This window comes from Amblyomma maculatum, chromosome 4 (assembly GCF_055883805.1).
Source record: "Amblyomma maculatum isolate TAMU_Amacu chromosome 4, ASM5588380v1, whole genome shotgun sequence".
Taxonomy (NCBI): domain Eukaryota; kingdom Metazoa; phylum Arthropoda; class Arachnida; order Ixodida; family Ixodidae; genus Amblyomma; species Amblyomma maculatum.
The window spans coordinates 66264824-66276906 of record NC_139347.1 but is presented as its reverse complement, the minus strand read 5'-3'; the positions used below and the strand labels follow the sequence as shown (position 1 = coordinate 66276906).

The window sequence follows — 12083 nt, the reverse complement described above, 5'->3', positions numbered from 1 at the left end:
GGTGTTGGCATGCTAAATCGCGCTCGTCAGCTCGTTTTCCTCGTTATGAACTGAAATTCGTCTTCTTTATCGGAAGGCAAATGCTTAATAGAGCCTTCTTAATTTCAATATGACTCTCAGAAGAGCGCTATTTTTGGTGTGTATTCTTGCACGCGAACAAATTTCCACAGGTACATTGTGGAAGAAAAACCAGGCAGCGAGACGCTGGAGTACGTGGTGCGCATTCCGAGCGTTGACCGCCGCGACTCCTCCCTCTTCAGCTGCTACGCCGAGAACGCCTACGGCCGGGACGACACGAACTTCCAAGTCGTCGTGCAGGGTGAGTGGCAGGTTTTGTACTCACGTGACTGCCATCCTAACCTCGTGCATGAACGGAGCTTCGGAGGTGATGGCCTGGTTTATGGAGTTTATACGTGCCCCAAAGTAACTCAAGCTATGAGGGGTTGCTGTATGGAGGGGTCCGGAATTTCTAACACCTGGGATTGATTAACGTTCACTGAAATCGCACAGAACACGAGCTCTTGCTTTTCACCCCATCGAAAAGCGCACGCCGCGGCCGGGTTTCGATCCTGCTTTCTTGGATACAGTAGTAGAGCACCGTAACCACTGCGCCACCGCGGCGGGGGCTTGCGAAGTGAAGATACGTAGCCTATACACCTCGTATCTATAGGATGGTCGAGGACGACAATCTAAATCTCTGAGATGTGAGGGAAGATCTAGTGCTTACAACACTATAATCAACGACCCGGATAGTTGGTTTTCAAACTGCTGCACTCGCAATTGTGTTGATATAGTTGACGTGGCAGTTTAGTGTAGTCGGAGAATCTTGCTTTCAACTGGCTAGTTTTTTATATCTATCTACGGGGTTTTGGAAATAAGGCTTCCAAAAATGCGGATGCATTCTAGGTTATTCATGTCATTAATCATTTTATCTCTTGCTTCATGCTTATAAGTGCAGTAGAATATCCTTTGTCTTTAACAAGACCATTTTCACTGCTGTGTAAAAAAAAAAAAAAAAAAAAAAAAGAAAAAAAAAACTTATTATCATTGCTATGTTTTTATTTCACTCAGGCAGATAGGACGCAAGCGACACCCTCTCGATATCATTACAGCTGTTCGCCTTTAAAAAATTCTAAACAGCAACCTAAATTCGCTAGTCATAAGAAAACTTGCGGTGATATCGGCGCCTAATACGGTAGGCTGAGGTTGGAAGGTGTTGTCTCTCGCGAGTGATCCACTCACCGCGCAAGCTGTCACCTTGGTTGTGGGCCTTGGCCCAGTAACTTCGAATACCCGGGCCATATGTCTGCGCATGCTGTCTCTCGCATACCTTAGGTCTTGTTTCTCGCCGCTGCTGGTTGCTCTGATTACAGCGGATGAACATAGGTCAGGCAACAATATCGCCATATCACATCAAAGCATGCCGCCCGCTCAGTTTTTCCTTTGTTAGGTTGTTGGAAGATTTTAGCGGTGATGATCAAATTTATGTACCTCCCTGGACATGACGGATATTATTTCTAAGTAAAGGGTCTCTTCTTATGGCAGATGATGAGCGATGGGGCGCGGCATGCATATCATGTTGATTCTGTTAGGCGTAACAACTGTGCTATGGAGCGCGTGTGCGGAAACGTTCTCAAAGAATGTCGTTTATAAAATACATTTTTTTTCTTTTCCGTCTCGGCAGCGCTGGCGGTCGCATAAAACAGAGGAATAGAAGGGTAACTGACCAAACTTGGGATGTAAAAGAACAATATGGCCAAATTACACAAGTTTGAAAAACTGCCTCGTCCGACTGACAGTTGTTTTGTGCAGAAAACTGAAAATGTTTTAGCGAAAGAAAAATAAAAGATACAAAACCAGATGTAGCGATCAGCGGGCTATTTCGCGAATAAACGGCCTACGGTGACTAAGCATTCATAAAGGTGCGTTTCCCGAAAGTGAAGCTAGTGGCTATTTACTTTTATGCATTTATCATTCAATTATTCCGACAAAGAAGACACGACTTTGATTTAAAAGTGGAGAAACTACTAAGAGAAAATTTTCTCACAGCGTGATGTTCTTTCGGCGGGAAAGAACACGAATATATCAAAAAACAAACGGCGACTTCCATCTCTAAAGAAATCAAATATTGTATTGTGCTACCCTAGGCATCACTTTTGCTCTTGTGATTAGAGCAACTGGGCGTTTAGTCTAGTAGTAACATCGGGGCTTAGGAAAAATAAATGGCGAATTTGGGCACGCTCCTTTATTTCAATATTTATTGTTGTTTTCATGGCCCACGTGTCTTAGTCTCTGTCGGGAGGACAAATTGCAGCGAAATTACGCACTACAAATTTAGAAAATGCTGCTTCGTTTTTTCCTATGTGTGATCGCCGGATTTTTTTTTTCCTTTATTCATAGTACCTCCAGGGTCCCCAGGTGGGACATTACATGAAGGATGTATGCTTGAACGGCGGTTAACAATGGTGGTTGTTAACCGCCATTTGGCTAGCGAAGCGAGCTTCTCGTATTTCCGGGGCTTCGCAAATCCTTCGGGTTTCCACCGACAGTACGCCTCCATAAACGATGTCTAGTACAGCGGGCTTTACGAGAATGCGTGCTTAGCGGAATAACGGGTCTAAAGTGCGCATGCGCAGAACTTTAAGGCATAAGTAACGTTAGCGAATGCAGGAAATCTTCAAAAGTGATTATTGTAGCTATTGCATACTTACCGCTAAAACGTGGCGGTGTTCGTCCAAGCAAGACCCACGCGCTTCAGCTGAACACGTCGCAGCGGCCTTAGTTGACAATTTTACCGAAACGCACAAGTGTTGCTTCTTCTCAATATGCTTGAACTTACTTCGACAACTAAGTTGAAGCAGTAATTGATCACAGGTTTGGAGATACACTCTAGATTCTGGCCTAACAAAGCCCTATGGGGCCACTATATGCTATACTAGCGTCTGCAACAGCTCATAACGGTGCACAACCGGTAGAGACATCACAAAAGTGAGTTTTCAACCTCATGGCAGTTTTTTATGTATTTAAACAATTAAACACTGTAATTTAAATCAAATTAACGAAACAGTTTGTAGAGTTGCATGTCATCTAAATGAAATTGTTGACGTTTAGCGGTTTTTACTTCGCAATCCTTTCAACAAAATGGCGCCGCTAGAAATCAATTTCTTATTGCATATAATTTTGGTTGTCGACGCTTTTTTCGCACATTCTCATGTCAAACATTAGTACCGCTGTAATAAATTACTCTGAAATAATCTGATATATATTATTTTTCTACTCAACAGAAGAGGAATCAGGGAAAAATACATTTCGCGTCCCTGTAAAGTAGACCGCGTTTAACGATTTCGGAACGCTACAGTGAGACTCTATTTGGGCATAAGTTGCTTCCGGTACGCTAACGTAGCTTTCCTCATTTACGCGATGACGTTGAAGTTTTACCCGAAGTGTATTATTATCTCCAAGAACAGTAAAGAACAAGAAATCAGAAAATCGGATTGTTTCAATGTAGCTTTGCTTTGACTAAAAACCATTCAATGTGATGAGCATGGTAAACGAGGAAATAAACTTTATTGCTGCGATAGGTGTAACTGAGTGTGGAATAATTTTGTTTTTAATTGTCGCACAATTTTTACGACGTAGTAAAGTGCAATAAAACCCCTTTTTTTTTTCATGGAGGCATTTAAAAAGTTTGTAAAGTATTTTTGTTAACGCGTTCACGTTACCTTGCACGCTGAGGTTTAATTTCTTTTCTGTGATTACCGGTCATCCAAGAAATTTGAAGCCTTGTTACACAGAAAAGGACTTTAGAACAAAAGGAACATAACATCATAAAAAAAAATAACTTCTTTTTAAATAATTACTGCACCCCAAATTACCTCAGAAATACATTACACATAATTTGGAATCCTTCAACAACTGCACAAGTTAATTTGAAAAAAAAAAAATATGCTTCAGATACCAGCATAATACTTCATAGACCTCCACTAAATTTGCTTACATTTCGTACATAAACAAGAAAATATTCTAATTACTTTCTTGTGCTGTAACAATTCGTAACTGCGGTAGCCAATCTCTGTACAAAACAATAATTATCAGATGCTATAAACTGAAACTGTTATTTGCACCATACCACTATCAATTTTGGGTCTCAAAATGCCCGACAAAGACCCTTGGGGGCCGAGAAGCGCCCACAGGCAAACGTCACTCCAAGCTGCGGATGCTTATCAAGCCTATAGCATGCCTCCGCCTGTGCTGCTACGGCTGGCAAACTACAGTTTCGTCCCCCGATGAACAAAGATATATGTTTAATTTTCCCAGCCCCGGCCACGATGGGGGAATTCATAAAGAGAAGAAATATCTGAAGAAGGCCAATACGGCGCTTCTTTTTTGAGCTCAATAAAGCCTCCGCCGCGCACATTTGCCACTTCGGCTAAGCAAACATTTTCTTCGTGCTGGACTGCCTGAAAGTTAGAGTCCCAGCGGAAAGGCAAACATAGTCTTGCGTGCTTAAGGTATATCTATTTCTGCGCATCCATACGCGCACAGTACAAAAACGGATCGTTCGGCAACACGTCGCGGTGCCCAACTGGTGGAGCCCGGTGGTCGATCCCTTGCGCAAGCTTGCCCAGAAATTCTGAACAAGCGCATTATTTCAACGGGAAGTTGTTCATGACCGAAATGTTTTTGCAATATTGAGATTGCGCGATGGCAATCAATATATTCACATGTAGTAATCCGAGATGATTGTAGTTTTCCGCTATATATTACCGCAAAACGCAATCCATGGTTTCTATATTGCATCCTTAACTACTCGTTGCAGACCCAGGCCAAACATTAGAAGAGAAATTTTTTGTGCATCAAAAATCTATCACTATCAGTAAGTTAGTATGTTTTTATAAGAGTACCTTATAAAAATTGAGAATTCTCTAAAAATGGAAGTTACGTCCCATAAAGGTGAACTTTTTACAGTTGAGTAACAGTTGCCACACCATCGTTTACAAAGAAAGAGAGTGAGTTAGTCTTCGTGCCTCTGGACGTCTCGAGAGCCCACACTCATCAATTGTTGAGGTGACATATTAGATTTGCGTTACGACGTTATGTTTGACCGTGCGACACCGTGTCAGGCAAGCGAGCGATTTAAAGACGGCTTCACAGTAGTAGCTCGATTCGACCCTATATATGCTTTAGTGGTAACCTATAAATTTTCGTGAAAAATATTTTATCGACCTTCCTTTTTGGATCAATTGGTTTCGTCGCTTTACATTGTGGCATCTGGGCGCTTCATGTCCCAGAGCCCCCGGATAAGCCACGAGGTATGGAGGCAACGCAGACAACGAGCCGCTCTGTAACGCTCTCCTGGTCTCCTGCGTACTCTGGCAACAGCCCCGTGCTGAAATACCTGCTGGAACACAAGTTACAAGAAGGTATGTATTTCAAAGCTCTAAGGCCGCGGCGGTCATTTCAAAATAGTAATGAAGCACCCGTAAGATGGCACAAATAGCAACTTTGAGATGCTTCACATAAATAGGCCAAGCGATCGAACACGCGCTCTTGCTCGCGGCGCAGCGCCTTCTCATCCCCGCCGAGCTGGGTGATAGCTCGTATTTCGCCAGACCGTGACAGAAGCAGCGAGAAGTCTACGGAATGGGCGGGAGAAGGCCCAGCCTCCCGCGTCCGCGCCGCTGCGCATAGCTCCGGTCCTCCTCTTTCATCGCGCCCTAGAAGAGGCAATGCGCTACCATCTCAGACTTCCGAGAATTCCAGCATTTTCCACCAGACCTTAGGCGAGGGGTGGAGTTCTCAACACTCCTTTTATTTCTATAGAAGCTTTGGACATTGTTGATTAAAAGGCGCGTCGTGCAGCAATAGTCGGTTCGAGGTTGAGCTTCGACAGCGGAAGCGGGCCCCGGCTTTGGAGATTCTATCTGTTAGACGAGCGTGAGGCGTCTTGCGTGCGTGTTACTCCCACAACGACGCCGCAGAAGCAGGAAACGTCGCCTTGACAACCATAGCTGTTGTAAGCGCCCACAGATAACTCTCACGAGCAAGTTACGTGCCGTGCACGTTATTTTTTTGTGTTTAAAATCACTGCCGCCGTGTGTCACTGATCTGCGATATATAAATATATGGAGAAAGGAATGTGCCTCACCTTGCGTTTTATTCCGCTTGTCGTTTATTACAGATTATACAACAGTCACACACGACGTCTCACTTAACTTCACCGAATTATCTTTTATCTTATCTTTTATTATTTATCTTTTGGCGCAACCTATTTCTCGCTGTAGCAGCCGCACGGCTCCGAAAGCGAAATAGAGTATCAAGGCTCAAGCAGCAAGCAGCTTCAACCTGTGAAGTTATATACACGCAATTGTGAATACGAAGCTGCACGCTAGGAGGCTAATAAAATGCTTCTTCCAAGAACATATCTTGCCATTGTAGTTTGGAAGTTGTTTTACAAACATTAGATAACTTGTACTTTGTGCCCTTGTGTCAATTAACTTGAACTTGCTGGATTAGCGAGTGAATACATCGAAACCAGCTATCTTTGCTAAGCTTCGTGTATTTTTGTTTAAAAGAAACTAAAGAGTCTTAGCTCTAGAACAAATTATAGTCAAATAATTCAACCATACTACGCCCGTAGTAATACTTTCAGAGATTCCTTCTTCCTCAAAGTAATTGAAATGTGAAATCTCTTGCCAATGAGTGTTGTAGAACAGAATAATCTGCATAAATTGGAACGATCTCTGGATAGCCATTTGCTTCAAAGTACCATTTGATGCTTGACTGAATGTACCATTGATGCTGATGTACCCAGTGCTTCTGAATAATACTACTTTTCAAAGAAGTTCATCATATCTTATCTGTAAAGACCCTCGCACGAGGGTTGACAATATTGTCAAACAATAATAATAATAACATTAACAATAATAAAGTGTGAAATCTGTTAAGGCATGTAATTACAAAATTCCACAGCGCTCGATTAACAGAAAATATTGTGAAGAACCATTTTAGGCCTGCTGGAGGCTGTAAAAGGCAGGGTAGTGACAAATATTGTTTGCTTGCTTTCGCAGTTAGCCTCCGCAAGGTTTCTAAAAAGCAACAGACGAAACTAAACTTGATATAACAATAACAACAGACACTATAAAATAGTTTATACAAAAAATAGAGGTGACTTCATTTCCAGTTACACAGCTCCTGGCTGGAAACATTTCAATAAGCTGGAACGCTACTTGACACTTGAACTCGCAGCACGTTTACCAGACTTCTCAAGCAAGATGTGAACGCCAAATTCCGCGATTATTCTTCAGAATGGGCTAGTGCTACCTGTGACCTGATATGAGCTCCGCGCACTGATTGGGCAAGCTTGTAGCGCCCGCCGACGCTATAAAGCGGAGGCGCTGAGATCAGTGTTAGAGGAAACTTAAGATGTACAGCGCGTGCTCGGAGCGCAGGCACGGCACGGGCTATTCAGAATGAGAAGCCTGCCACGCTGGTCATCTTGCTGGTCAATGCTGTCAATACGCCCCACTGTTTGGCTTGGATACCAATCACAGATTGCTACGTACACATAAAAAGAGCAAGAAGACATGTTCACATAGAGTCACTAAACACGGTGTCTAATATCGGTATTTCGTGCTACATGCTTTACTTAAATTCGGATCAGCTAGTTCTTTTTTGTTTGTTTTTTTCTCATATTTAGGCCGTTTCCAAACAATATCTTTCAGGTACCTGGGAGCGTGATTCCCATATCACAGCGATTGAGCCCACTGAGTTTTCGCACATGGCCATTGGCCTACGGCCCAAAAATACTTACGAGTTTAAGCTGCGGGCGGAGAACGCCATCGGGCTAAGCGACCCAAGCGACATCCTGGTCATCTCTACAGAAGAAGAAGGTGAGGAGTACATTGTTATTGTTTCCTTGTGAAGCACAGTCATAGTTCTGCTTCTATATACACAGCAAGTTTTACGGAGCCGTGATATAGGTAATAGACAGTGAGACTATGACGCACATTTTATTCGAACCCGAACATGCCGTCTATGCATTTAATTCTTAGAGAAAACAGGCCCGTTTACTCATTCCCAATCTGGCTATCTCACTTAGAATGTCGAATTTAACTTGGTAAATGTAAAAAAAAAAAAAAAAAACACACACACACACATCAGGTTAGCCTAATAAGCGGCGCTACATGAAGTCGTTGCTGCTAACTTTTGTGAATGTTGCTCTTCGATATCTAGGTAAATGCTCATTTCTCGACAAAGATTTGAACTCCTGGCATTCTCCGCCTTTATGCCTGTTTAATTTTTGTTTTAATATTAAAAGCTCGGCGAACGCTTTGTGAAGTCTGTGGCGGCAAGTAAGAGGAATCTGTCCAATTTTCACAGCACCGAGCGGCGCTCCTCGGGATATCCGAGTCACCGCTACCGGTTCCAGAAGTCTGCATATCGCCTGGAAGGTAACCTTGCTTTTCGTCTATGCATATATACTCTCAGTTCTAATAAAATTTCCCCATAAGTAAAACACGGAAGTATTAAAATACTGTGCTTGAACGATGTCTCATTACGGCTTACTCGTTCTATTCTTGTATCATCTAGCGACATATATACAAATTGAGTTCTTTCGCTTGACTTTACGCCTTCCCTCTGTCCAGCCGCCATTGGAAGAAGAGTCCAACGGACTTGTACAAGGCTACTACGTGGGCTACCGAATTCGCAATGCCAAAGAACCATTCGCATATAAGACGCTGCAGAGCTCGGCGTCGTCGCTTTTGCAACAGTGTGAACTGACAGATCTGCGGCGGAATACGCGTTATGGTGTAGTGGTGCAAGCATTCAACGGCAAAGGTGCGGGACCAGCATCCGAGGAGGTCTTTGCCCAGACGCTGGAGATCGGTGAGTACATAATGTTGCTGCTTAAGGTTTTTTGGTTCTACCGACAATAAATGGCATGGAAAAGGTGAAGGCCTCTCTTTGTTAGCGCCCAATCTCATATTTTCTATAAAACTCCTGTTTCTAACTGTATAAAACACTACTCACCCCCTACTGGCTTGAACAATTGTTTAGCGGACTGAGATTCACCCGCACATTCTCCATCCTCCCTAATCCTTGTTTGTTTTCTGTCCTGTTAATAATTCTATCTTCCTGTCAATTGACCGCCCGACTTAAAAAAATATTTTCTGGTCTGGATAATGCTGCACGGATAGCGTCAAGTCGCCTTGTGTAAAATTCACTTGGTGTATCGCTTTTAAAGAACTAACTGGTGCACATTGGATCTTGGTTGGTTGGTTGGTTTGTGGGGTTTAACGTCCCAAAGCAACTCAGGCTATGAGAGACGCCGTAGTGGAGGACTCCGGAAATTTCGACCACCTGGGGTTCTTTAACGTGCACTGACATCGCACAGCACACGGGCGCCTTGCTTTTCGCCTCCATCGAAAAGCGGCCGCCGAGGCCGGGATTCGATCCCGCGTCCTTGGGAACAGTAGTCGAGCGCCGTAACCACTGCGCCACCCCGGCGGGCACATTGGATCTTGGAGAAAAACGCTTGTTTGTATGGAGTTGCACTGGATTGATTAAAAGTGTTTGGAACATTTAAGAGCATACTCAGTTTAGAAACAGTTGAGCTGCATATTATTGGCGTAAAACAGCGGAGTAACACTCGCAAATATCATTTTTACGAGTAATGACCCTTCTCATATGCTAATGCTGCTAAACTTCATCACACCCATGTGTCTTCATCTTGTTTATACCACTTCCGTTGATAAACGCAAGGCGCACGGGAAACTGTTGCGGTAGCGGACGGAAATAGCGTGGATGTGTTTCCTTATCACCCCCTCGACTCCTTTTACGTTCCCGTAAGTGAGTTTTCTGACAAGTTACATCATTGACATCTAGGACACTTTGCTTGCGCTACTTATCTTTCCTTCCCACTTTTAATATCAGGCGCTATAAGGCACCTCAAGTGAAGGGTAAGATAGTAGTGCAGTGTGAATGTTCCTACTATTACTTCATTTTGCGGTTGCGGCAATTACGGCCCAGATGCACCGGCAGCCCCACGGCTGACGCTGGTCTCCTCGACTTCATCATCTGTCCACTTAAGCTGGGATGTGGATAAGGAACAGCCCGTAAATGGTAAGTGATCGTTTTCATAACACGGGCGTCTTATCAGCCATATGTGGAACTTTCATTTCCGCTTTCATGCTGTCACCATTTATACTTACTCAAAGCAGCAGCAGTTCAAATACCATTTAATCTAGGCTAATTAATGCAATAAAACACAATAAGGCAGTTTTGAGCAGATAGAGTTTAAGGCCTGTACAAAAAATCTAGTAAATCTGAGCTTAATATTTATGTCGCGTGGTCTTACAGATAATGCGGTTGCTTATGATAGTACGCTAATTATTGTGAGAGATAAGATTAATAGAAGATAAAGGATCCGTGATTGAGTGATTACCGAAATGGGGGTACGTGGACGAGCATCCGCTTGTGGAGCCGTTATGGGAGTCATTTATGCAAAAGCGTGAGAGCCTTTAAAGACGCTGCCTAGGTGCCACCTATTCTTTGTTAATTAAAAAAAATGAAATATTTCGCTCCAACATATGCTTAAGCAGATCGCTCGATATGGTGGCCTCTGTGATAATGATCAGCCCTATACGTATTTAAATTTTTATTTTCATGATTCCGACGCCAGAATAGAGAAAGAATTGAGTAAAAAAAATCTTCTTGTAATAGATTTACACACACCTCCACCGATTTATATTTGGAGACCTGAATTTAGGTGTTGACTGGGTGGTTGAAATGCCGGCAAGAAGTCGTTTCCTGTCTTTGCTTGTTAATACGGTCAGTAAGTCGATTTAAGTATTGATTCGGCAGTATTACATGCCAATAATTTTGCAGCTATGGACATTCATTTTACAGTATCGTATATCTTTTACGTAATGTTGGTGATATTACTATTGCTTGAATTTCGCTCAAAGGAAGCAGTGTATTTAGGCTGCAGAAAGTACTGAAATTACCTTATCTCTGTCGATAGGAAATCGTGGGTTGGATTGCCGGAATGACGTATGAGTTTAATAGTTTGTTCAACTTTGTAGATCTTATAGGAGCATGGTGAGGAGCATCGGACCCCTACCATTACATTTCTGGCTGCCTTAGTTAATTCTTATGCAGTTTCATTCATAGTACGTTAAGTGTAAGCTAGAAGTTAGAGAGCGTTCATATTTTTTATATATGCCTTGCTTTGAGGTGTTTCACTATCTTAAAATTTTCTTTCATATTCTGAACAAAATTTAGACATGCCGGTTAACTTCAAAATTATAATTCACAATATGCCTTTCTAAATTCAGCGCGTTCTAATAAAACTCTGACGTGTCATTCGACTAAACTTTCTTTGTTCAGCGCTTTTACGTACACACCATTCCCACGTCGTTTAGTCATTCCTGGTTGAGATATTTATCTAGTGCGAAACTTTTTCGTGAAGCCTGAAGCACTGCTCAGGCACTGTTGTGCTATCTTCTTGCGTCAGCTTGGAGTATACCAGCTATACAGCTATACAAATTCAGGCTTTGGTAGGCACAGCAGCAAACTTCTTGGAGAGGCAACATTATAGTATGCATTAGATATTAACATGTGATCAGCGATTAATAAATAATACCGTTTATTCAAAAGCTGAATTGTGCCATGCAACTTCCGATTGAACATGAAACAAACGTTCAGGTGCCCACTTTTCTTTATTTGAATCCTTCATTACATGAGAACTTTTTCTAATTTGAGGATGGCAATAACTCTATAAAACTTTTAACATTAACGATCCAGTTTACCAACTCCTAGCTGGTATTTTTTGCAGGGTTCGTGCTGTTCCACAAAGCCGAGTCACCATCAGCATCCAAAGTTGAATCCACAGAAGACTTGGACGACTGGTCCGAAGTGCAGACGGGTGCAGACCGGTCGGCATACGCATTCCGCGGCCTGCGGTGCGGCCACAAATATGCCTTCTACGTGACCGCTTTCAACGGGGCTGGCAGAGGGCCCCGCAGCAACATCGTCTTGGCTAAGACTGACGGATCTGGTGCGCGCATGTTACTTCAAAT

At 42.9% G+C, this 12083-nt stretch overlaps 1 protein-coding gene across 1 annotated transcript in view; it reads left to right on the top strand.

Moving 5' to 3' along the window:
* The window catches only part of LOC146191286 (cell adhesion molecule Dscam1-like), a 123083-nt gene that overhangs the window by 99714 nt on the left and 11286 nt on the right, over nucleotides 1–12083 (top strand). The window contains exons 15-21 of the mRNA XM_084600303.1: nucleotides 171–319; nucleotides 5292–5423; nucleotides 7725–7892; nucleotides 8383–8453; nucleotides 8649–8889; nucleotides 10033–10125; nucleotides 11840–12061. Of these exons, the coding sequence (XP_084456429.1) occupies nucleotides 171–319; nucleotides 5292–5423; nucleotides 7725–7892; nucleotides 8383–8453; nucleotides 8649–8889; nucleotides 10033–10125; nucleotides 11840–12061 (1076 nt within the window). The remainder of the gene's footprint in view (nucleotides 1–170; nucleotides 320–5291; nucleotides 5424–7724; nucleotides 7893–8382; nucleotides 8454–8648; nucleotides 8890–10032; nucleotides 10126–11839; nucleotides 12062–12083) is intronic.